Source organism: Ursus americanus, chromosome 32 (genome assembly GCF_024610735.1).
Source record: "Ursus americanus isolate L20-20 chromosome 32, mUrsAme1.1.p, whole genome shotgun sequence".
Taxonomy (NCBI): domain Eukaryota; kingdom Metazoa; phylum Chordata; class Mammalia; order Carnivora; family Ursidae; genus Ursus; species Ursus americanus.
Window position 1 is genome coordinate 2,393,173 of NC_142158.1, and position 25,716 is coordinate 2,418,888.

At 45.7% G+C, this 25,716-nt stretch overlaps 1 protein-coding gene and 1 non-coding gene across 2 annotated transcripts; one reads left to right on the forward strand and one right to left on the reverse strand.

Moving 5' to 3' along the window:
* Window positions 1-10,947: 10,947 nt before the first annotated feature.
* LOC123794150 (putative vomeronasal receptor-like protein 4) lies at window positions 10,948-11,877 on the forward strand. Its single transcript, XM_045800361.1, has one exon. The coding sequence runs from the start codon at window positions 10,948-10,950 to the stop codon at window positions 11,875-11,877; it is 930 nt and encodes a 309-aa protein (XP_045656317.1).
* Window positions 11,878-15,623: 3,746 nt separating this feature from the next.
* Window positions 15,624-15,705, reverse strand: TRNAS-GCU (transfer RNA serine (anticodon GCU)). The gene has a single exon. It is a non-coding gene; the product is annotated as a tRNA-Ser (tRNA).
* Between the last annotated feature and the right edge of the window lie 10,011 nt (window positions 15,706-25,716).

Sequence of the window (25,716 nt, forward strand, 5' to 3'; positions counted from 1 at the left end):
GCCCGGCCACTCAGAAGGGAGGGGTAGAGCCCGGGGAAGGGTTATTTCAGCCGGTGGGTGTTGCTGGGGGGTGGTGAATTTCCAGATGAGCTCCGCACCTCTGCTTTCTTGGACGGACAACTGAGAAAGGAGCCGTCTCTGTAAGTGGCCTTAGGGACCGCACTCAGAGCCGGCCGGCCACGGCTGGGGCCTTGAGCTCCCACCGCCGCCCACACGGTTCCGGTTCCGCAGTGAACGTATAAACGAGATGAGCATAGTAAGAAGGCCGATTGTGCGAACTGGTTCGTGTGCACCTAGCCAGCACTCAGAAGTCCCCCTCCGGCCTCTTTCTAGACACTTCTTTCGTGGGTAGCCAGGATTCTGACCCCGCGCTCCGAGATCTGGTACCATCAGCGGAGAGTGGACTTGGCAAATATTCAGGACGTGTCCACTCGTGATCCTCACGTGCTTCCGCTGGAGCTTTGGTGGTGAGCGCAGGGGTGGGGGGGACGGCAGGAGGCCCTAACACGGGCAAGGGGAGCTGGGCCTCTCTGGCACGTGCCGGCTAAGCGCTCATCCCTGCACTGCGTCGTGCTCAGGACTGCAGTTCACGAGAATTGGCATCAGGATGTTTCCGGGCTCAGCAAATTGCAGAGCATGAGGGAGAGCGGAGGGTGTGCCCGGGGATCGGCGTGGTGCAGAAGCAGCCCTGTACGCCTGGCAAAGCCAGAACTTGTGACATTGACCTTGTGAGCTCAGTGAGTCCCCCATGAGCACAGGGACTCAGGGGAGTATAGACAGGACCTGGCTGGTGCGGCTCTGCCACAACCTCCCCGGCCTCCCCCACACACACCCCAGAGCAGGGCTGCCCAGAGTCGCCCAGGTGAGCACAGCTCACAGCCCTGGACAGCCACTGTCTGTGGCTCAGGGGCAGGGTTGGTGAGGGGCAGGCGTGAGGGACCAGTCAGAGCTCTTCTGTCCCTGGTGCAGGACCAAGTGCCAGGACCCAGGGAGAGACAGCTGACCATTTCACAGCCCATCCAGAGACATCTGCTCCTGTCTGCTGTGGGAGGGGCTGTTGTGCAGCAGTAGGCTCGATGCGCTGTGCCCAGAGCTGCCCCTGGGAAGCTGGTCTGGGTCTTCCGAGAAACAAACACCAAGACACAACTCAATTTGCAGGGAAGTGGTCAGGGCGCTTGCCTGAGAGAAAATGGGGAGGGAGCCAGGAAGGCTGAAGAGCCAGCTGATGAAGTGGCAGGTGTGATCCTGAGGGAAGGGTAGTCAGTAGAGGGTCGCGGGGAATTGTCCTCGACCAGCTTCCAGCCTGAGTAGAGTTGAGCAGGGGAGCTCCGGAGCTAAATTTGGCCATAAGCAGAATCCTAGGAACACCTCCAAACTCATTTGAAGAGACTAGCATAACTTCGATACCAGCATCGAAAAAGGACATTGCAAGATAAGAAAATCACAGGCTAAGGTTGCTCATCAGTGTGGATGCAAAAGTTATGAACAAAATATTAGCAAGTACAACCCAGCAAGGTATAAAAGGATAATATTTATTCCAGAAATTCCAGAAGACCTTAATATTCAATCAATCAAGGAATATAATGAATCTCATAAAGACAACAAAGGGAGAAAATACATGCGTTCCTTTTAGTAGAACCGTGAACACACGTGACGAAGACCAACATCCAGTCATTAAAAATATAAATAAACCTTCTCCAGAGAATTATAATAGAAGGTAAGTTTCTTCATTTGACCAAGATTAAAACAGGAAAACCACAGTTAACATCATATTCAATGCAGAAATTTCAAATGCTTATCTCTGAGATCAGAAACGAGACACACGTTTATCATCATCATTTCTACTCAGCATTATTCTGGAGATTCTAGCCATTATCAGAAGGTGAGAGAAGAAAGAAAGAAAGAAAGAAAGAAAGAAAGAAAGAAAGAAAGAAAGAAAGAAAGAAAGAAAGAAAGAAAGAAAGGAAGGAAGGAAGGAAGGAAGGAAGGAAGGAAGGGAAAGAAGGAAGGAAGGAAGGGAAAGAAGGAAAGAAAGAAAAAGAAAGAAAATGGACTGAAATAAGTAAAATATTCTTTAGACACCATTAATAAAACTGTGTGTGCAGAAAACTTGGAAGAGTGAAAAAGAAATAAAATCAGCAAGTTCAGTGGATGGAAGGTCAATATAAAAATAATTGCCTTCTACATATTAACAATAAATAATGGAAAGAATTACTAGAAATTTAAAAATCAAATATATAAGAAAAAACAAAAAAATCATTCTCCACTAAACACTATAAAACACTGGTATACACAAAAGCTAAATAAATGTATAAGAAGCCCATGTTCATGGAAAGAAAAACTCATTACGTTTAAGGTGTCAATTCTCCCCAAATTCTTCTTTCAAATTGAAGTAGAGTTAAATGCCTAATCACTAAACTCTACTTCTGAAATGAATAATACACTATATGTTAATTAATGAATGTAAATTAAAAAACAAAAAACACTAAAGTATACTTGACACACACTGTTCCCTTAGTTTCAGGGGTAAACATAGTGATTTGACAACTCTATGTGATACGCCGTGCTCACCACGACTGTACCTACCATCTGTCACCATTCAACACTATTACAATACCATCGGCTATATTCCCTGTGCTGTGCCTTTTATTCCTGCGACTTACTCATTTTATAACTGGAAGCCTGTATCTCCTGCCCCCCTTCAGCCATTTTGTCTACTTCCCATCCCACTCCCCTGTGGCAAACATCAGTTTGTTCTCTGTATTTCTGGACCTGTTTCTGGTTTTTGTGTGTTTCTTCGTTCATTTATTTTGTCTCTGAGGTTCCACTTGTAAGAGAGATATATGGTATTTGTCTTTCTCTGTCTGATATATTTCACCTAGCATAATACCCTCTAGAAGACCATTGATGTTGTCACAAATGTCAAGATTTCAATCTTTTTATGGCTCAGTAATATTCCATTGTAGACAGACCTCATCTTCTTTATCCATTCTTCTATTGATGGACACAGGTCGCTTCCAGATTCTGGATAATGTCAGTATTGCTGCCATAAACATAGGGGTGCACATATCTTCCCCAAATCATTCTTAAGTCGCAGTGCAATTTGCATCAATATCTCAAAGTGTGTGTGTGTGTGTGTGTGTGTGTGTGTGTGTGTGTGTAAACTAGGAGGCTTATCCGAAGTTTCCCTGAAACTATAAAGGACCTACTATAAGCGGATAATAGAGACACCAGCAGATAATATCAATCCCTGTTATAAATCTATAGTAATAAGGCAAGATACTTTTGTTACAAGAATAGGTAAACTGATCAGTGGAACAAGATACTGAGTCCAGCATCTGCTGAGCAGAGAGCCCGATGTGAGTCTCCATCGCCGGACCCTGAAATCATGACCTGAACCGAAGGCAGATGCTTAACTGACTGAGCCATGCAAGTGTCCCTGGACCCCTTTTGTTTTAAAAACCATAGATAAGGGCTCAAAACTACCCCATATTATAACACTGTTCCCTTGCTTAAAGATTTAGATAGACAAGAAAACCAAACCATGGCTACACAAAATTTGGGACAAGCCATTGGGGATGTTACTCAACAGTTCCCCAGTGTTCTCATCAGGGAAACTAATTTTCCATATTAAAAAAAAAGAAAACTTACAAATGCTTCAGATTGGACATTTAGAGTAATTTTGCAAATTTCAGAAAAATTTAATTCCTCACCTAAATGTTCATCCGCCCATATTTATAAAGCAAACTCAAGGCTGCAAATCTGGGAACTGATTGCTCCTTCCATTAATACATGGAATTTAGGAGGAGTCACTGGACCTAGGTAGAAATAAAAATGTGTGCCCATCAAGGGAAAGATGGTAAGAAGAATGAAGAAAAGTTTCATCCATCACCAACAAGTGATGCCTAATCAGGATATATCCTAGATAAACACGTAGATAGAGAATACAGCTCTGAGTTCTGTGCTGACCACAAGCTACCCCTGGGGTGACAGGAGTCCTACTGTGTGCATGGGGCAGGGGGCAAGGTGGAGAGAGGAGGAACGAATTTGAACATAAACTTCCTCATTTTAACTTTCAAGGAAAATTTAACAGATACATCGTTAGCAAATGCCTCCGTTTTTTAAATACTAGTTTGTCTTAAACTCTTCCAAAGAGCAATCAAAGAAAAGGAGGTGTCCTTGGAGACATTCGCCTTGTTAATTACTTACAGGACTGGTGAATGTCAGGGAAGCACAAAGCTCTCCCCTGGGTTTTTCAGTTGCACCACCCAGATCATGATGACCCAGACCTGCCCTAGGGATGAGCTAGAGATTCTGACTCATGCAGTTCTGCGCCAAGAAATGCACATGTGGTCCATGTGCATAAGCCACTCTGTCCTGGTTTTTCCTCAAGACTGAGAAAGATTTGTCTTTTTCTCACACCGAACATACATAGCAAGGATTTCTTGACTGTCTTTCTAGAACTTCTTCTTGAATGTCCACAAATACTCTCTGACATCGGTCTTATTTTCATTGTCATTTTACGGAAGAGAAAGCGTAGCAATACAGAGAGGCCAAGAGAATCACCAAATGTCTCCCATCGGTTGTGACTTAGCTAGCGTGGGGGCCAAGGGCAGGTCGCCCCAAGGTGTGCAACTTTGGCGTACTGATTATTTTAGATAAAACATACTTAAGAGATAGCCTGTGTAACCAGGACTCTCAGACCTTTCCCCATCCCCCTGAAAGCGGGAAATCAGTCTTCCAGAAAGGTATCTTTCCTGTACCAGGAGGTAAAGACACATCCTTATCCACCAGAGAGAGGAAATGTTGAGCTGAGAAGCTGTACAAACACCCCGTATCACTTTCAACTCATTACTACCCCAGCCTAAATTCGGTTTAGAATTTCTTATTCATCGAAGATCCCAAAGTTGTTTTCTTTGTCCTGTCAAATCCTTACAGATTTATTGTCTCTTTGTCTGAAGAGTATAAAAACCACTTGCCTTGGTCATTTCTTTGGGTCCCAATTTCATTATTGGGTCTGTAGGTGCATGTAATACAACTTTGGTGTTTTTTTCTCCTGTTAATCTGTCTCCTGTCGATTTCATTCTTACACCATCTGGAAGAATTGGAAGGGTGCAAGGAAGTACTTTCCCTCCCCTACACTGGGAATCCATGGAATCCACGTGAAACCCCGTAGCTGCCACCAATGGCATGACTCCCAGTAGAAGGAGAGGTGGAGGGACACACATGTAGATGCAGAGAGAAAGGTGTGGGCAGAGGCTCGGGGACACGGGAGTCATGCTGAGGGGAAACACACTGAAAGACAGACTGACCAGAAGGACACATACCAAACAGGGGAAGGGAGCCACGGTCGGTAGTGAGGAGCTTATGCTCTTGTGTCAGACTCTCTGGTTCATCCTCGATTCAGCCATTTATTACCTATGGGTGTTGGAGAAAGATAATTAGAAACAAAATTTCCTGCCAACCCACGAGATTCTCTACAAAAGTAAAAGAGAAGGAAAACACTTTCATTATTGAAAAAGCATTAACCATAATGTGATGTGTGTCACAGCCAATCCGCTAGAGAGATTGCAAGAACAGGGGGGAAGCTCGTTGTTTATATAGCCAAGCAGATACAATGCCTTACATACATGTTCTCAAGATAATAATAGCTCGCCCTCAAGTCAGAAGTCTTGACAGGGCCATTTGTCACACAGAGTGCATCCTAAATTCATCTGGTTCGGGTGACACTGTGTAAACGAATTGGCTTTATCCAACGAGATAAGAAGTTCCTCGAGCTTGATGACAGGATACACCTTTGCCATTTGGAATCAGGTCCTCCTGGAAGTTGGGCTCCTAATCTCCCATAGAACGTGGGAGACAGGGACCTATCTTCTTTCAGGATGACATTGCAAAGGTGGCTCCCAGGTCCTTGAAAAAAATACTCCTGGGTTGCAAAACTGGGAAGAGCTTTATTTAGCTTTGTGGGAAAATTACATACATCTCAAAGGGGCCGAGAAAAAATTTACAAGTTGTTTTTTTTGGGGGGGGTTAGTTGTGTGTTTTTGTTGTTTTTTTTTTTTTAAAGAGAACACTCTAAGAAAAGGGAGAGTGGGAAATCTCTCTTTTGCTCCAGGGAAGATGACGGTTTCTTTCTTTTGCCCTTAGAAGTTTCATTGGGCAACTCAGGCAATCTGTCTGTGCCTACATGTCCTCATTCAAAGTGGGGGCGAAAACAGTACTCACTGTTTTCCCTCAAAGGGATTTTTTCATGTGTTACACAAGTATTTTTAGCAGGTTCCGGGTGCAGCTGTAGATAATGTTAAAAAAGAAAATATTCAATGACCCTTGTTCAAGGTGGTCAGGCAGACTTGATTCAGGAGCACAGTGGACAGCATAGGGAGACATTGCAGTGGGATTTTACACGGATGGAGGGACAAACGGCTCAATTCAGAACACAGCATGGCCAAGTGGGAACTTAGAGCCAAGTGGCACAAGGGGGCTCAGCGGAGGATTAAAAATTACTAAGAGAAAATGTCAGGGCTTAGGACTTCTGACTTTGCTGACCCATCAGGATTCTTCCACAGACAGGCCAGGGTGCGTGGATATCACCTGGGAGGCGAAGGGGGACCAGCAACCTGAGTGGATGGGGGGTGGGGGAGCTGACTTGGCAGGGTTCTTGCTAAAACTAGATTTTGCAAGAGAGCACACATAGGAGTCTAGGAGAAGGTTGAGGGGCCTGATTAACTTTTGGTCAAGTAAAGAATTTTTGACAATATGTGGACAGAGGCCCACAGAAAATGAGGGGAAATCATGACTTTTCAGACTAGCTCATTGCTGCTCTCATGTCGTGAAAAATAATGTTAATCTCACATCTAATCTCAACCCTTTGCTCATTTTTATTCCTACTCCTTTGCATCAAGGATGGGAAAGTTCATTCTTGGGGTAGAATGTTCTCTAGATGATAGAAGTTGGGGTTAATGAAGCTCTGTACAGCAGAGTGATCCGTAACAACAAAAACAGGAGTCCTTCCAGTTTCCCAGTTCCATTTGCCTTTTAATAGACAAGGAATGAAACAATCCCTGGCAGGGCCCTGGGTGGCTCAGCCTATTAGACATCTGCCTTCGGCTTGGATCACGATCCCTGTCTGGTCTCCCTGCTCAGCGGGGAGCCTGCTTCTCCCTCTGCCTCGCTCTCCGCCCCTCCCCCCACTTGTGCTCTCTCTGTCTCACAAATAAAGAGAAAACCTCTTTTTTAAGAACAAAAACAAGCAGAGAAAATAAACCACTTGCAGAAAAGATCTCTCACCCCCTGAAGGCAGCAGAATATGCTACCCCAAAATATGCCATTTTGGTATATTGATTATGTTGAGCTATGGGCACCTGGAAAATAGGAAAGCAAGGAGAGGTGTCCTCAAAACTCCCCTAATCTGCTTCAAGACAGATTCTCCAAAAGACCTCAATTGTCACAAATCACCTCCATAGGAGTTCATTAACCAGGGAAGATTGGCTCTTATCACAGGAGAGGAGAAGAGAAGTGGGCACCACACCCAGGCAAACTTTGTCACAAACTATCTTACCTCCCAGTTATGCTTGGGATGCCCATTCATCTTTCACAAACATCATTTACTTTCTCCTCAAAGAACCACAACCCTAATACCTATCTCTATGAAAATGGTGTTTACCCAAATTCCACCCACCTCAGAGAGTTTACTCGTTTTTCTCTGGGTATCTGCATGTGTACGTGAGGTACACGTGATAATAAATGCCTGCTTGTTCTTCTCGTGTCCGTCTGTGTTTTATTCCAGAGATCCCAGCTTGGAACTCAGAGGGGAGGAAGAAAATCATTTCCCCACTAAAACCCCACGTGCACAGGAGGCGCATGCTGATTCTTGGCTCTCCAGATCCACGGTTGTGACTGCTCAGAAAACAGAATCTCCAGCCATCTCTTGTTATATCCTCATGCATAAAGAAAACCTCCAGAAAGAAAGGAAAGAGACTTCGATGTGTCTGGGAGCTGTGGCCAGGAAATGGGAAAGGTTGGATCCGGAAACCTCACTAGTTGTTCATTTTCCCACCGCACACCCTTCCTATTAATATAATTAAACCTAATTAAGACGGAGAACATCTCTGAGCCAAACGTTTGTTGTAATTGTGGAGGGACAGGGAAAGCTATACTTCAGGGACTGAGATTGTGCTGGGGCTTTTCTCCTCCCTGACACGCTGACAACTTTGAAAAGTGAAGTCTTGGTTCCAGGTGATGTTAGCCAAGATCTCCTCCAATCCAGAGGGTACAAATATGGCTTGGGGGGTGGTTCACCTGCCAGAAGGGGCAACAAGGAACTTGGCCACACAGCAGGTGGCAGGCGAGCACACCTGACCCATTCTTGTCTCACTCCCTGTGCCTGAGAACCTTCCCCTACAAAGCAAGGACCTTGCTTCTCTCTCTAAGGAAGGCAGGCCGTGAGAGAGTCTGTGAGCCCGAGCCCTGGACTCCAGATCTTGCAAAGGTATGTGGCCAGGGCCAGAGAGATGATGGGGACCAGTTCCGGCAAATGTGCGTCCACACACGTGTGAGCACTGTGTCCTGACTTCAGGATGTGGTCCCCTGGGAGAGCTCTGGGGTGGGCTCTCACAGAAGGGGCCTGCTTTCTGTATCCGGAAATCAAGAAGGGTCAGAGTGCTTCCTGTTCCCAGGAGCAGCTCTGTTTCCTTCAGCTCCGTGGCCCCTGCATTATGCCTGTGTCAGCATCCTAGCAGTGATAACATTGGTAGCCCTCCTTTGGTGCAGTCCTGTGTTTTGCATATGAGCCAGCTTTGTCCTCCCCAGTCTTACAAAGCCCCCAAGTGCATGTGTGTAATTGGAAGGTTTTCCTCCTGCAGCAGCCCTTAAGCCTCCAGATCCTAATATTAACAATCACACCATGAGTGTAAGTCAACTTCCCCCCCACATGCCAGCTGGATGGGGGCGTCTATTAGTAGCCATTAGGAGTAAAGCTACAGGGGCTGCAGGCAAATTCCTGCTTCTGAGTTGCCAGGTTGTGAATGCCCCGAGGCCGTCCACTGTAACTTTACCATAGTCTTCCCTCACAGGAAGCACCCATCTCATTTTTTAGTGGAGGAAACAAGCTGAGAGGCGCACCCTGGCTTGGCTCAGCCTGTGGGTGTTAGATCCAGAATGGGCTTCACCCAAGGACCTGAGTGTGAAGCGTGGCTTTTACAACAGTTTACGTGACTATTTCTAAAAGAATAATCTGGGAGAGTATCGTCCCTCCCTCCTCTGACATTGTTCCTATTATTCAGTCAGAAGGAAAGACGTGTGATTTATGAGGTGATACAGAACGTGGTCCCAATTCGGATTCAGAGCTTTGAAATTTGGGGAAGATGGAAAGAAGGCTAGAAAAATGGAAACATTTTATACAGGAAAGTACTGATTATACGTCATTACATTGTTACAACTTGGTAGGATATGGAGCAGGGTGAAGGCTTGTGGAAAAGTCTTCCCAAGTATATAGAATCTATGCAAATCCTGGAAGTTAAATCAAACATCCTGGTTTATTTTGTTTGGGGGAAATTGTCAGCAGTTTTATATAAATTTCTAGGTGAAAAATGAGATTGGTTAGGTTATGATGAAAGAGTAAGCTTTTATCCAGGCCTGAAGGATTGACAGTTGGTTTGGACGGGTAGCAATCGAGTCAGTTCTGCAGTTTACCAGGTTGGGAAAACCGACGTGGATAAAGCTGACTGCTAAGTTATCGGAAAACATTGTTTCTCCAGGGTAATTCAGCAATGCTAAAAAGCCATCACAACTGTTTGTTTGAGTGATTTCTCTTTTCTTACCGAAGATGCCCCTCCCCACCTGGCTTCACTCCACCATTATTAGGGATCCCCAATTCTACGCTGCCCTCATTTCCTGACAACACCCATTCCTTGTTAATTGTCTTTTCCTAACTCCCTACTCCCCCCTTCTCCCCCCAAGGAAACAGTAACACATCCTGAACCTACCCAGACTTCCCATAGAGTCTCCTCAGTTTCCTCAGTGGGACTCTGACCTCCTATAATGACCCTTGCGGGCAGCACTCCAAGCTCCCCCTGACCCTTGCCCAGGCTGCATCAAGTCAGGTCTGGGTTCGTGCAGCCCACACACTGTTTCTGGAGGTCTTCAGCCGATTAGGCTTTAAAAGTTGGGGTCCTATCTCAAAAGGCTATGCAGTTTGATTTGATGTTGAGAACTAGGAAAACCCATTGAAAACTTGTAAGGGATGAACTCACAGAATCATTTTGGGCTTTAAAAGGCAAGTCTGGAAATAGGAAGGTGTATGCATCAAAGATAAAAAAATTGGAATAATCAGGAGACAAGCCAGGAAACTGTTATACTGATCAAAAGGAGGTATGTGGTGGATGCTGAACACAAGAAGGGGCACGATGACAGACGAGACAGGCTGAGTGTGTGAGCTGTGAAAGACGTGGGAGCGGGAGGAGTTATTCAGTCCCTGTTGTGGGGCGTGGGGAGGTGGAGAGGTTGAGAAGAAGACCCAGATTTTCTGGAGTTGGCTGATGGTAGTATCACATGAGGAAGTGGAAAAACACAGGGTGACATCAGGTTGGGGGAATTTTAGTTCACTTCAGCACATGCTGAGATTGAAAATATCTGGGATATAGAAACTATCAAACACATAGGTTGTCTTTGCTGGCAGGGAGCCAGAAACCAAACTCTAGATTGCAAATTTAGGTTTTGTATTCTTATTCCCAATGTAGCATTTGTAGCTACACAGAATAATCTACCAAGAGTGCTCCCAGGGAAAGGAATAGAGTTCTTTGTACAAAAATCGGCTCTATTACATATATCCTGACTGTCCTTTATATGCCCTTTGATATGAATTATTCTTTGCACATGCGTATCATCATTACTCTTGTTTTCTTCAAAGGTGCTTACTGGAGTCAAGTTTTTCTGTCCATGAGGTAAGAAATGGTTTCGAGCAATATCAAGGGACCAATGTTTCTCTTTCTCAGTCTACCTGGCATTGTGGGGAACATCTTTGTTTTTGTGAATTACATGTGCGTTTTCTTTTGGGACACTAAAAAGAAATCTCTACATCTAATTCTCATCCACTTGGCTTTCACAAATATCATACTACTTTTTTCCAAAGTAACGTTAAAAACAATAGAACGTTTTGGTTTGAGAAACTTCCCAGATGATGCAGACTGTAAAATGTTTGTGTACCTGGAGAGGGTGGCCCGAGGCCTGTCGATCTGCACCAGCAGCTTGCTCACTGTGGTCCAGGCCACCACCATCAGCCCCAGAGCCTCCGTGCGGGCCAGCTTCAAGCCAGCATCCACATGCCGTACCCTTTCCTTTTTCCTCTTCCTTTGGATACTCAATTCCTTGCTCAGCATGAACTTACTCTATTACATGAAAAATGTCAGCAGCCTAAACAGATCACAGTTTGGTCAAAGTGACAGGTACTGTTACTTCCTACCAGTAGGCCAGACAGTAAGATGGATGTTTCTCATTCTCATGGCCCTGCGAGATTTCCTCTTCCTGGGACTGATGGGCTGGACCAGTGTCTACATGGTACTCATTCTCCATAAGCACCACAAGCATGCCCGCTACCTACAGAAACCCAAGGTTCTCTACCACATCCCCCCCGAGATACGAGCGGCTCACAGTGTTCTCCTTCTGATGCTTTGTTTTCTGTTCTTTTATTGGGCAGATTGTATTATTTCATTATGCGTAAATTCCTCCTTAGACAGTACTTCTTTTGTATTAATGATCCGAGAATTTCTAGCTGTTGGTTATGCCATTCTCAGCCCATTCATGCTGATGCACAGAGATAGACATGTGGCTGAATGTTTTGCACATTTACGAAAACTAGGAAAATATCTGTTTTGTCACTGATCCTTTTATTAAGAGTGTTTGAAATAACTATTAGTTTTGCTATGCTGTGTTTAAAAATAAAAAAAAGGTACAGGTAACGTGAACGTGGAACAAATACGTTAAAGATGTAATGAAACTTGTTCTCATACAAAAAGCTGGGGACCTTGGGCCCTGACCTGACACAGGAGACCATGAACAGGGACTCAGTTATCTTGTTTTCCATCCTGTCACCCTCAAGAAGTAGCTTCAATTCTCATGTTGGTACGATGGCTCCTTCACTATCAAGACTCCAGGAGTAACAAGCAAGAAAACAATTTGGACAACTTTATCAAAATTACGAGAGCATTTACCGTACCCAGTAATTCCACTTCTAAGACCTGATCCTATAATTGCCATTGTTCATGTGAGAATTACAGTAGAAAATATTATACATTGCAGAGCTGTTTTTTCAGAAATAACTTAATATCCAGCCAAAGAGTTTTGTTTCCTAGTTATTTGAAAACATCCATCCATACACAAATATCGATCCTTACAAAGGGATTTTATGAAATTTATGAAAGAATGAGCAAGTTCAAATGTTCGCAGAGGGTGTGACATTCCTGGCAAATTTTTATCAGTGAAAGAAAAGCAATTGCAGAACACTGGTGTCAAACGGAGTAGAATATATTTAATTTGACATTATGGACATGAAGACTCTCTGGAAGAATAAAAAAACTGTAAGAATGGTTTCCTATTTTGAAAAACACCAGGTAAATGGAGGCTGTGTAGGCAGAAGTTCATTTTACATCTCTCTATATTTTCTGATTTGCTAAACATGTAAATGTACCTTTTTTTTTAGATTTTTATTTATTTGAGAGAAAGAGAGATAGTGAGAGAGAGAGAGAGAGAGAGAGCACAAGTAGGGGGAGAGGGAGAGGCAGGCTCCCTGCTGAGCAGGGAGCCCAATGTGGGGCTAGATCCCAGGACCCTGACTTGAGCCATAGGCAGACGCCTAACCGACTGAGCCACCCAGGCGCCCCAGTGAATGTATCTTTTTAAATCAATAAATAAGCTAAGTTTGAAACCAATATGGGGGTTTGTCTAGACATCATTTCTGAGTGCTATGGTCCCCCACAATGCAATCAGTCTCTGTATTATCAAAGAGCACAAAATAATCTGGCTTTACATTAACGTCAATGAAGAATTTAGTTCTTAATTTCTTAAATCAGAAATACTCATAGGTATGTGCGTATTGTGTATGCTTCTGGCAATAGTATGTCTGATGAAGCCATCTTGAAAACCATCCGATCCTTCTTTATTTATTACATATGTTTATAGTACAAAAATCTTAGAATTGATGTAAATAGGCTTTCCCTACTTTTTTAAGAATCTCTTTACCTTAGTTCAGTTGTGTTTATGTATGCGTGTGGGTATTTTATTCCTGGACTAAACAACGGTAATTACCTACTTCTTTTTGGCTTCATTATACCATGTCCCCACAGCTTTAACAACCTATTTCTGTTATTATGTTATACTGGAATTTTTTTGAAAGCTTATTGTCCTCACAGTGTTGTGGGTGCCTGAAGGCTCCAGAACGGAGCATTTCATGAGCTTGGAGTCTTCCCAGATCTGTGTAGAGCACAGGAAGCTGAGAGTCTTGACCAGCTGTCCAAAGTCAAGCCCGTGGGGTGGAAGGAGGACCCCGAGGTCGCAGCAGGAAATGAGCTCGGGCCCACCTCGGGGAGGCGTCTGTGTTGCACGTGCTCCTCTCGCCCATTCCTCGTGATCTCCAGAGCATCCTACTTCTGTCCCTTCCCTCGCTGCTCCCACGAGCTTGAAGGAGACATTTGGTCTTTCGGTGGAAGCCATCCATTGCGACACGCCCCACCACTGCCCAGTCCCTCAGCAACCCCCCCACCCCGACACTTTCAGTGACTGGTTTTGGATTTAGCCCCCAGGCCAGCCTCTGAGACTGACGAGGGCAGGAGACTTTGTTCACGCAGTCATCACCAGGCAATCTTCTGCCTTCAAGGAATATTTACTGAAGACATGAGAGTAACTGGAGGAGTTCAAATGCATGTCATCCCGGATGAGTAAGTAATGCCACACAAAGTTCTCCTCCAGTTACTCCTTGGGACAAGCATTAAAATCTGCAGAGAAATGAGAAGGATAAGAACCATTTGTACGGGGTTGAGGGCAGAAGGACGAACACTGAGGAGAAATTGGGAAAGGCAGGTGCAGTTGGCTGGAACCCCCACTTCCAGGTGTAAAAACACACAGCCCTGTCGCACCACCATAAAATGGCAACCTGTGTATTCCTTTCACCAAAAGGGTCACCATACAATGGAGTACCTTTGTGTGCGAGGGAAGTATTTTCCTTCTATTGGTTTTCCACAGACCACTCGATTCTGTGAAGCCAACTGTTTGGGCAAAGAGTCCTATGTTCAGATTTTCTTTCCCATTAATGCAGTTTCTTTTTCTCTCCATTAGAAATAACCCAAAACTCTAGGGGCGCCTGGGTGGCACAGCGGTTAGGCGTCTGCCTTCGGCTCAGGGCGTGATCCCGGCGTTGTGGGATCGAGCCCCACATCAGGCTCCTTTGCTATGAGCCTGCTTCTTCCTCTCCCACTCCCCCTGCATGTGTTCCCTCTCTCGCTGGCTGTCTCTATCTCTGTCAAATAAATAAATAAAATCTTAAAAAAAAAAAAAAAAAGAAATAACCCGAAACTCTAAGTATATTCACAGGCGGGCCTATGAGGTTTTCGGTGGTTCCTGAGCTAGGCGGTGTGGAAGAGGTGGGGCTGAGTTTGTGTCCTGAAGGTGGAACAGGTTCCCAAGGAGAGGAATTGGGAAACGCAGACCCGGAGGAGGTGCCTGGGCTGGACCCGCCCCTAGAGGGCAGCACCGAAGCTCTCAGGTGAGTCTGCGGATGTTTCCATGTGATTACTTTCAATTTTCAATGTGTTCTTAAATGGCTATAATAAAACGTCTTTACTTTTTTTTCTAAAAGAAGATTTTGGAAAAATATTTTTACTAAATTATCTTAAAGGTAATAGTTTTTAAACAGAGGACAATGTATTTGCAAGAACTAGTTGAAATGTAGGAGGGAAAAAATTCCGATGATATTCCTGAAGGGATAGATCTCAAACATCTCTCTCTCTCTCTCAAACCTATATTCTATTGTTATGTGAATATGAAAAACAAAATTTCCATTGTACTGGAGAAATTGGCTTACTGAAGCATTCGTGGTAACACTGTAAAATGAAACAACAAATTTGGAAATGGTCCATCTGGCCGATTGCTAAAAAGATTCAGAGTTCAGGCCTTTGACTAATTAATTCTCCTAATTATGAATTGGATAAAAACAGAAGCTCTTCAGGGAGTATGCTAAATATCAAGAGACTAGATGAGACTGGGTAAAATGGAGGAATAATCTGCAAAATCTGCTCTAAAAAAACTAATGTCACAGACGCAGGAATACTCCCTTAAGGAGGAAGGGGTGAACAGCAGAGGTCATACAGTCAGTAAAGACGAGGGTCAACTTCTCCAGGTGAAACTCAGGACGCTGAACAGATTTTCTTTCTTTCTTCCTTTCTTTCAAATGTATTGCTGTAAGTAATCTCCACAGCAAAGTGGGTCTGGAACCCATGACTCCCAGAGCGCTATCCACCGAGCCAGCCAGCCAGCCAGGCCCTGAGCAGACAGGTGAGGGGGTCATGTCCCCAGCTGGAAAGGCCAGGAGGAGACTTTTGAAAAAGTTCATGGTCTTTCACACAAAAGCATACAACCGACGAAGGTGGGACTTGAACCCACGCGTGCAGAGCACAATGGATTAGCAGTCCATCGCCTTAACCACTCGGCCACTCCGTCTGCACACCCTGCCCTCTGGGGTTCTTGATTCCAGAGTTGACACTTGGGAACTCCTTGGATGCAAGAACATTTAGGGGACGGACGGAGACGTCCGGGGAACACGGAGCTGGCCGGCTCCCACACGAATGGGCCAAGGACTGGACTGGAAAACTCGCGAAGGGGAAAAGGCGGGCTCAGCGCTCCCAGGAGTCAGGACAGGGGTCCAGCGGCGACAGCGGCGCCTGGCGGGGGGTCGGGTTCCCTGGCTCAGGCGGCCGGGCCCCCAGGGGCGCATGCGCGCGGGCGGTGGGCTTGGCCGGGCGGCGCGGGAACCTGTGCGCGCTCAGCACCTGCGCTCCGAGGGCGCCCCCGAGCCTGCCGCGGGCAGGGGCTCCCAGAGCCGGTCCCCCCAGGAGCCGCCCGCGGGGGACCTGGCGAGTCCGGACTGCGAATTCGTGGTAACGTGGACAGTCTGGGAGATGGGACGACGGGTCTACTCCGTGTCCTTACCGCCTCGACGCTGCGGGGGAAGCTGCGCCCAGAAGAAGCCTTAACTCGCGGGGCTCCTCTCCCGCGCCTCCGCCTCAGAGGAACCGTGAGTTCAGTGCCCTAATAGTTTCCGATGTGACATTTCATGATTTAGCCCTTCCATGCCACACCCAGGGTTCATCACGAGTGCCCTCCTAAACCCCCATCACCTGTTTCCCCATCCCCCACCCACTTCCTCTCTGGTGACCAGCAGTGTGTTCTCCAGAGTTAAGACTCTTTCTTGGTTTGCCTCTCTTTCCCCGCTTTTCTTCGTTTGTTTTGTGTCTTAAATTCCACATAGGAGTGAAATCATACGGTGTTTGTCTTCTCTGACGGACTCGATCGCTTATTAGCATTATACTCTCTAGTTCCATCCAGGTGGTAGCCAATGGCAAGACTGCATTCTTTCCGTGGCTGAGTACTAGTCCATTGTGTGTATCTATACACCACTCCTTCCTTATCCATCCGTCAGCCGATGGGTACTTGGGCTGTTACCATAGTTCGGCTGTTGTAAATATTGCTGCTATAAACATCAGGGTGCGTGGACCCCTTCAAATCAGTATTTTTGTATCCTTTGGGTAAATACCTCGTAGTGCAATTGCTGGATTGCTCAAGACTAACCTTCAGAAAATAGAACTGCCCCATGAAGGTTAGTGTTGAGCAAGTTTTCTAGAGCTGGGGGGGGGGGGGGGAGTGTCCCAGACTGAGGAAGGGCCTGAGCAAAGGCAAGGGAGGCGCGCAGTACCTAGAGGAATGGCGAGGAAGCCCTAAGAGTCCCTGCTCTTGAGTCACAGCTCCTCAGGTCCAGTATGTGCCTCAGGAACTATTCGTTGTTATTTTAAAAAGGTTTTTTTTTTTTTTAATTTAGAGATTATTTCAAACAGAAAAGTTTGCAGGATCAATTTATAGCACCAAGTTTATTCTTGTGTATAGTGTGAAGAATAGATTCAATTTTAATTTTCTCCAAATAGCTATGTAATTGTTTCAGAAGCCTGTATTAAAATCTTTTTCTTGGGGATTTGAAATACCACTTTTATCTTATGCTAGACTTGCATATGTAGTTGTATCTATTTGTGAAATTTCTGCTCAGCCCACTGTCTGTCTTTCTTTTCATGCACCAGTAACACACTGTTGATCATAGGTGTTTGGTTGTATAGTTTAACAGGAGGGCCAGTTTCCCTTGAAGGTTTTCTATTTGGTATTTTCTTAGATATTCCTGTATGTTTATTTTTCCTTATTAACTTGATGATAAACTTTTCAAGCTCCATGAGTAAGCGCACTGGATATTTTCATTAGGACCACATTAAATTTGTAAATACCTTAGGGACGCCTTCCTCCATCTTTCCATGCTGCCATAACGGTGCGAGTGGATGTCCCGGCAGGTGCTCTCAAGAGCATTAACAGTGCGGAGAAGAGAGGCAAACGCCACGTTCTTATTCGGCCATGCTCCCAAGTCATCATCCGGTTTCTAGCTGTGATGAAGAAGCCTGGTAACATTGGCAAATTTGAAATCATTGATGATCACCGAGCTGAGAAGACTGTTGTGAACCTCACGGGCAGGTTAAACAAGTGTGGAGTGATCAGCTCTAGATTTGACGTACAACTCAAACTCTAGAAAAATGGCACAGTAATCGGCTCCCGTCCACCATTTTGCTTCCGTTGTACTGACAAGCTCAGCAAGCATCATGGAGAAGCAAGAGGGAAACAAACAGGAAGGAAACTCCTGGGATTCTTTTTCTAGGGATGTAATACCTACATGCAAATAAAATGCCTCAGTGGAGAAATAAAATCAATACCTTGGGGAGAAGTGAGTTCTCGATGATGTTGTGACATCGATATCAAGAATGAGGGTTGTCTTTCCATTTGTTTAAGGCTACTCTGCATCTTTCAGGAGTGTTTTAAGTCGATTGCTAAGATTTTGTTTTGAGTTTTTATAAGTGAGGTTGCCTAATGGATTATATCCCCTCACCAGTAATTCTTTGATTATAGAGATGCTATTATTTAAATTTTTTAAAGATTTATTTCTTTATTTGAGAGAGTGAAAGAGACAGCAGGCGGGGAGGGACAGAGGGAGAGAATGTTTCAAGCAGATGTGGCACTGAGCTCAGAGCCTGACGTGGGGCTCAATCCCACCACCCATGAGATCATGACCTGAGCTGAAACCAAGAGTGAGATGCTTAACCAGCTGAGCCACCCAGACGTCCCAGAAATGCTGTTGTTTTTACATGTTAATTTTATATTATCTTGCTGAATTGTAGTATTATTTGAATTAATCATTGATTCTCTTTGATTTCTCTAACGGAAATTTCCTTGACAGAAATATCCTATATCTATGCTGTCCAATATGGTAGGCACCAGCTCCCTGTGGCTATGAAACCCTTGAAATGTATGACTGAGGGAACTGAATTTTTATTTTTGTGATGAGTTCATTTAAATTTAAGGAGCCATGTATGACTAGTGGCTTCTGTCCTAGACAGCGCACCTCTAGAGCTTTCCCAGTATACTGTGTCACCTGTAAAAATAGTTCTCTCTCTTCTTTTCCAGTTCTTACACCTGTAATTGCTGTCCTTAGACTGTCAAGAAAATGTTTTCTATGTAGTGAAAATAACAGGCACCGTTGCGTTGTTTCTGCCATTAGTGGAAATGGTTTCAGGGTTTCTTCATAAAGATGTTGGCTTGAGGATTGAATTTTATATGGTGTTTTTTTTTTATCATGACAAGGAATAATTAATTCTTTTATATTTTCTCAAGGTTTTTTCTTAGAAACAGGTGAATTTTGCCAAAGATTTTTTCAGGATCAATGGAGGTAATCATGTAATCGTGGGGGGCTTTTTTTCCTCCTTCCAACTCTTAAATCGGTGTGATATGGATAGCTCTCCTAATACTGACTCATCATTCCATTTCTAGTACCGACCCTGCTTGCTCATGGTGGGTTAATACTGGCTAACGTTTTATTCAGATACTGTATTGGTTTCCAGAACATGTTGGTCTGAAATTTTCTTTCTGTGGGTATGCTAACTTTATCGGGTTTGGGTATTAATATTATACCTGTTCATCAAAAGAACTTGGAAGTTTTCTCTCATTTCCTATCAACTGAAACAAGCTCCATAGTCTTGGGACGGTTTGTACCCCAACAGTTTTGTGGAATGCCCTAGTGAAACCATCTGAGGTTTTCGGTCTCGTTTTGCTTTGTTTCGGTTTGTTCACTGTGATATTTTTTGGCCTACTTTTCCTCTTCTATGGAAGTTTGGGATTGCCCTCTTCAAAAGGCATGTTTCTGAAGATTTCCGAGACTTCCTGTATGTCACACAGGGTTTGGAAAGAAATAGGGTTTTCAGAAGCTGTTTCTTTTGCAGAGAGAGGCGCCCCCAGAATATCTAGTCAATTGCGTTGCTCCTCTCTGCCTCCTCCTTACACTCTCTGATCTGAAACCAGAAGACGTAGGTTGAAATTATGACTGTCCTTCGTCCTTTGTTGCTCGTCCAGTCAGTAGCTTAGCCATAGGACAGAGTCTGGCTCTTGCGGAGAAAAGTGACTTTTTTCAGAGTATGTTTCCCAGTGAGGATTGTCCCGTTTTGAAAGTACTGCCACGGACTCATTACAAAAGGAAATTAGGAAAGTGTAAAGATCCGAGTTATGAACTATTCCAATTTAAAATGTGTTCAACTGATGGTCCAGTGTTTCCAGTTTGCTCTCTAGGTTACAGAGATATCCAAGCCCAACAATTTGTCGGCACATGGCTATCAGTGATACATAAATACTTACAATGTGTTTTCCTTTCTAGACAAGCAAGGCTATTGTTCTCTTACTGATTCGAGTACCAACAATTACAGCAGGTCATATTTGCAGTAAAAGCTGTTTCATGAGATTTCGTCCCGAGTTGCTGCCAAACGTTGCACCTCGCCGCGGCTCTCCAGGCTCCTTAGGGTCACCCCTCTTCCCAGCCAGCATGCCCTAATCTTTAGGCCTTACATAGCGCCTTACGTGGAGCTGGAGAGAGGGACAGTGATCCAGACACAGGCGCACTATTTCTCCAGCACTGTGTTGTGGACTGAGCCTCACAGACGCTGCCAGCTTGTCCCAGTCCAACCAGGAGGCAGAAACTACACCAGTTCTGTGCACGGGGGGAATTTAATATGGAGAGTTGCTCCATCACGACAGGGTTATTCACATGGCACGTGTAAGTAAGAAGCCAAGGCGAAGGTTTAGCAGAGGCTGCAGCCTCAGGAAGCAGCTACTAACCCTAGGGCTGAGGGAACGAGGAAAGAGGCTGGCATTACTGATCCACAGACAGCGGAGAAGCGCCAGGGAGCTGACCCAGACGGCGAGGGCTGGAGTCTGATCTCGGAGAAGGGGACCCCGGACTCGGGACTAAACGCCTGAAGACGAGCAGTGAGAGCTGAGGTCCGGCGTGGGCAGCATGGCAGTGGCTCCTGCCACAGCTGGGAAAACTGTCTAGAGGACGCGCCCCCCACCTCGGGCAGGACGGAGGCTCAGAGGCAGGTTCCCAGGCGGGCTGGGCGCCAGACTCCCGCACCCCCTAACCCCCTGGCCCTTTCCGCAGGTCCCCGGAGGCCAGGGCTGCCCTCGGCCTTCTTGCTGTCTCCCGTCCTTTTCCCAAAGCTGAGCTTTCGTGTTCTCCGCTCGCAGGAGGTTACCCACGGCAGATTCCAGGAGGTGAAAGTACAGCAAAGCACAGTCCTTTCTTCTCTGGGCTCTTGCGGGCGCGGTGTGCGTGGAGAGCCCAGTGGGTCCCGGATCCCTGCGCCCCCGGGGTCTCATCTCCTCCCAGGGCGCCGCGCATGCAGGAGAGACGCACCCCCAGCACGATTCGGTGCTGGGGGGCAGGGGGTTCATAGGGAGGTTGGTGTCTTCTCCAGTCTCAGCAGCGGGGGAGGCTGGCAGGTCGCAGCCCTCTGATCTGTCAGCACAGTTCCCGAACCTCCCCTTCGCCTGCCTTCGGCTGCCTTTTCCTCAATGCTGAAGGAAGGTGGGTGTTGTGGCTGCACACAGCGTTCCTCCTGCCCTGGCCCTGGCCTCGCTGGCCTCCATTCCTAGGACGCGAAGACCTTATCCGGGCTGTTCCACCTGTCCCGCCGAGTACCCGCCCCACACCGCAAATGTCAAACGCTGTGACTTACCATCCGTCAGGTTCCAGGCCACGGAATTCCTGGATGAGGAGCCTCTGATCCCCTTCCAGACACGTGCACGTCCGGGGATAAAGGTGTTTGACCCTCAGAGACCGCAGATTGGTCAACCACTTCCGGTGTGATGGGACCTCTGGAGCCCTTGTTGCGTTATGGGCAGTCAAGCCCAGGCGGGAGGCAGCCCCACCTACGCCCTGGAAACTCCGAGTAGCACCCCCAGTTTCACGCAGCTTTGGGAAACCACCTGGGATCCCCTGTATAGTACAACTGACAATGTTATAGTAGATTCGGGTGTAATCATACTGATTCCACAATTCTGTGCATTCCTCAATGCTGACCACCATTCCGGCATGATCTTCTTGCTGGTGGAGGGTCTTGCTTTGATGCTGATGGCAGCCGGCTGATCAGGTGCTGGTTGCTGAAGGCTGGGGTGGCTGTGGCGACTTCTTAACGTAAGACCGCAGTAAAGTCTGTCCCACCCATCTCCTCTCACAGATGATTTCTCTGTAGCATGTGATGCTGTTTGATGGCATTTCACCCACAGTAGAACTTCGTTCACAATTGGGGTCAATCCTTGCAAACCCTGCCCCGGCTTTATCAACTCAGTTACTGTAATATTCTGAATCCCTCGTCATTTCAACAGTCTTCACAGCATCTTCTCCAGGAGTAGGTTCCAGCTTAGGTCATCCATCAGGTGGAAGTAAGTTCTTCCAAACTTCTGTGAATGTTCGTATTTTGACCTCTTCCCATGAAACTCAAATGTTCTGAATGGCTTCTAGAATGGTGAATTTTTTCCGGAGGGTTTTCGATTTACTTTGCCCAGAGCCATCAGAAGAATCACAATCTATGGTAGCCATAGCCTTACGAAATGTATTTCTGAAATAATAAGACTTGAAATCAAACTTATTCCTAGACCCATGAGCTGCAGAATGGATGTTGTGGCAACAGGCATGAAAACAACCTTGATCTCGTACGTGTCCGTCAGCGCTCTTGGGTGACCAGGTGCAGTTTTCAATGAGCAGTCATATTTTGAAAGGAATTTTTTTTTCTGAGCAGTAGGTCTCAACAGTGGGCTAATATTCAGTAAAGCATGTTGTAAAAAGATGTGCTGTCATGCAGGCTTTGTTCCACTTACAAAGCACAGACAGAGTAGATTTTGGATAATTTTTAAGAGCCCTAAAATTCTCTGAATTGTAAATGAGCTTTGGCTTCAACTCAAAGTCATTGACTGCATTAGCCCTGAACAGGAGAGTCAGCCCGTGCTATGAAGTGTTAAACCTAGGCATTGACTTCTCCTCTCTAGGTAGGAAAGTCCTAAATGGCATCTTCTTCCAACAGAAGGCTGCTTGGTCTACTTTGAGAATCTGTTGTTTCGTGTAGCCACTTCCACGAATTTCCTCGGCTCGATCTTCCAGAGAACTTGTTGCAGCTTCTCCATCAGCACCTGCTGCTTCACCTTGTACTTGTATGTTGTGGGGACGGCTTCTTTCCTTAACCTAATAAACCAACGGCTGCTAGATTCACTCTTTTCTTCTGCAGCTTCCTCATCTTTCTCAGCCTTCATAGACTTGAAGACAGGTGGCGTCGTGGTCTGGAGGAGGCTTTGGCTGAAGGGGGTACTGTGACTGATTTGATCTTCTATCCAGACCACTGAGACTTTCTCTGTATCAACAATGGGCTGTTTCACTTTCTTATCATCGTGTGTTCGCTGGAGTAGCACATTTCATTTCCTTCGGGAACTTTCCCTTCTCATTTACAGCTTGGCCAACAGTTTGGCACAGGAGGCCAGTCTTTCGGCCTATCATGGCTTTAGACATGCCTTCCTGATTAAGCTACATCATTTCTAGCTTTTGATTTAAAATGAGGCATGTGTAATTCTCAGAACACTTGAACACTTCGAGGCCAGTGTAGGGCTCCTCATTGGCCTAATTTCAATATGGTTGTGTCTCAGAGAATGGGAAGGCTGGAGGAGAAAAAAAGGAGATGGGGGAAAGGCCAGTGGATGGAGCAATCAGAACGCACACATTTATTGATTAAGTTCACCATCTTATATGGGGGCAGGTCCTGGCACCCCAAAACAATTACAGTGGTAACACCACTGATTACAGATCACCATCATAAATGTAATAATAATGAAGATGTGCATAGCAGTGTGGGAATTACCAGTATGTGACCCAGAGACACAGGTGAGCAAATGCTGTTGGAAAAATGGCACCAGCAGACTTGCTGTATAAAGGGTCGTCGCCAACCTGCAATTTGTAAGAAATGCAGTGTCTGTGAATGCCACGAAGTGAAGTTGAGTAAAACAAGGTGTGCCGGAAATAGGACAGCCCCATAATATTGTGATCTAATCAGAATCCTGCCGGCTGTGAAGCATATGTAGTTGTTGTTAGTTACCCCCCTTTTTGGTATCATAAATATGTGATATTTGTGTTGACTAGAGAGGATCTTGAAATTCGAAGATAGTTTAGCTGTGAAAGACATCTTAAGCTCATTTTTATTCTCAATCTGGCCAGCAAAAATGATGATGGAGGAAAAGACATAACGATAAAGCTTGAGAGTCCACAGGCAAGACATACTCTCCACAATAGTTTTCAAATAAAGTACAAAGAAGCTGTAATTACCTTTACCTTTTGATTTTAAAGATTTTATTTATTTGGCAGAGACAGAGACGGCCAGCGAGAGAGGGAACACAAGCAGGGGGAGTGGGAGAGGAAGAAGCAGGCTCATAGCAGAGGAGCCTGACGTGGGACTCGATCCCAGAACGCCAGGATCACGCCCTGAGCCGAAGGCAGACGCTTAACCGCTGTGCCACCCAGGCGCCCCTACCTTTTGATTTTAATAAGAAGCTTTGGATAACAATTGTTTCAGAGTAGGTCAAAACCCAGAGAGTTAATGAGAAATTTTAGTGATAAAGAAGAGCTTTTGCTTCCTGGGCAGAAAATAATTTATCTATTTATTTTATTTTATTTTATTTTATTTTATTTTATTTTTAATTTAAATTCCATTATCCAACATATAGTACATCATTATTTTTTGGAGTAGTGTTCAATGAGTCATCAGTTGTGTATAACACCCAGTGCTCATCACGGGTGTACCCTCCTTCACGCCCGTCACCGTTACCCCATCCGCCCGCCCACCTCCCCTTCTGTGAGCCTCAGTTTGTTTCCCAGCGTCAGGAGTCTGTCATGGTTTGTTTCCCTCTCTGATTTCTTCCCATTTAAATATCCTTCCACAGTTTGGCTGTTGTGGACATTGTTGCTATGAACATTGGGGTGCAGGTGCCCCTTCTCTTCACTATGTCTGTACCTTTTTGGTAAATACCCAGCAGGGCAATTGTTGGGTCGTACGGTAGTTTTTCTCTGGGTATCTGCATGTGTACATGAGGTACACGTGATAATAAATGCCTGCTTGTTCTTCTCGTGTCCGTCTGTGTTTTATTCCAGAGATCCCAGCTTGGAACTCAGAGGGGAGGAGGAAAATCATTTTCCCACTAAAACCCCACGTGCACAGGAGGCGCATGCTGATTCTTGTCTCTCCAGATCCACGGTTGTGACTGCTCAGAAAACAGAATCTCCAGCCATCTCTTGTTATATCCTCGTGCATAAAGAAAACCTCTAGAAAGAAAGGAAAGAGACTTCGATGTGTCTGGGAGCTGTGGCCAGAAAATGGGAAAGGTTGGATCCGAAAACCTCACTAGTTGTTCGTTTTCCCACCGCACACCCTTCCTACTAAAACAATTAAACCTAATTAAGACGGAGAACATCTCTGAGCCAAACGTTTGTTGTAATTGTGGAGGGACAGGGAAAGCTATACTTCAGGGACTGAGATTGTGCTGGGGCTTTTCTCCTCCCTGACACGCTGACAACTTTGAAAAGTGAAGTCTTGGTTCCAGGTGATGTTAGCCAAGATCTCCTCCAATCCAGAGGGTACAAATATGGCTTGGGGGGTGGTTCACCTGCCAGAAGGGGCAACAAGGAACTTGGCCACACAGCAGGTGGCAGGCGAGCACACCTGATCCATTTTTGTCTCACTCCCTGTGCCTGAGAACCTTCCCCTCCGAAGCAGGGACCTTGCTTCTCTCTCTAAGGAAGGCAGGCCGTGAGAGAGTCTGTGAGCCCGAGCCCTGGACTCCAGATCTTGCAAAGGTATGTGGCCAGGGCCAGAGAGATGATGGGGACCAGTTCCGGCAAATGTGCGTCCACACACGTGTGAGCACTGTGTCCTGACTTCAGGATGTGGTCCCCTGGGAGAGCTCTGGGGTGGGCTCTCACAGAAGGGGCCTGCTTTCTGTATCCGGAAATCAAGAAGGGTCAGAGTGCTTCCTGTTCCCAGGAGCAGCTCTGTTTCCTTCAGC

Excerpts from the sequence above, each read along its gene's own strand:
- LOC123794150 (XM_045800361.1), top strand. The coding sequence starts at position 10,948 with ATGGTTTCGAGCAATATCAAGGGACCAATGTTTCTCTTTCTCAGTCTA.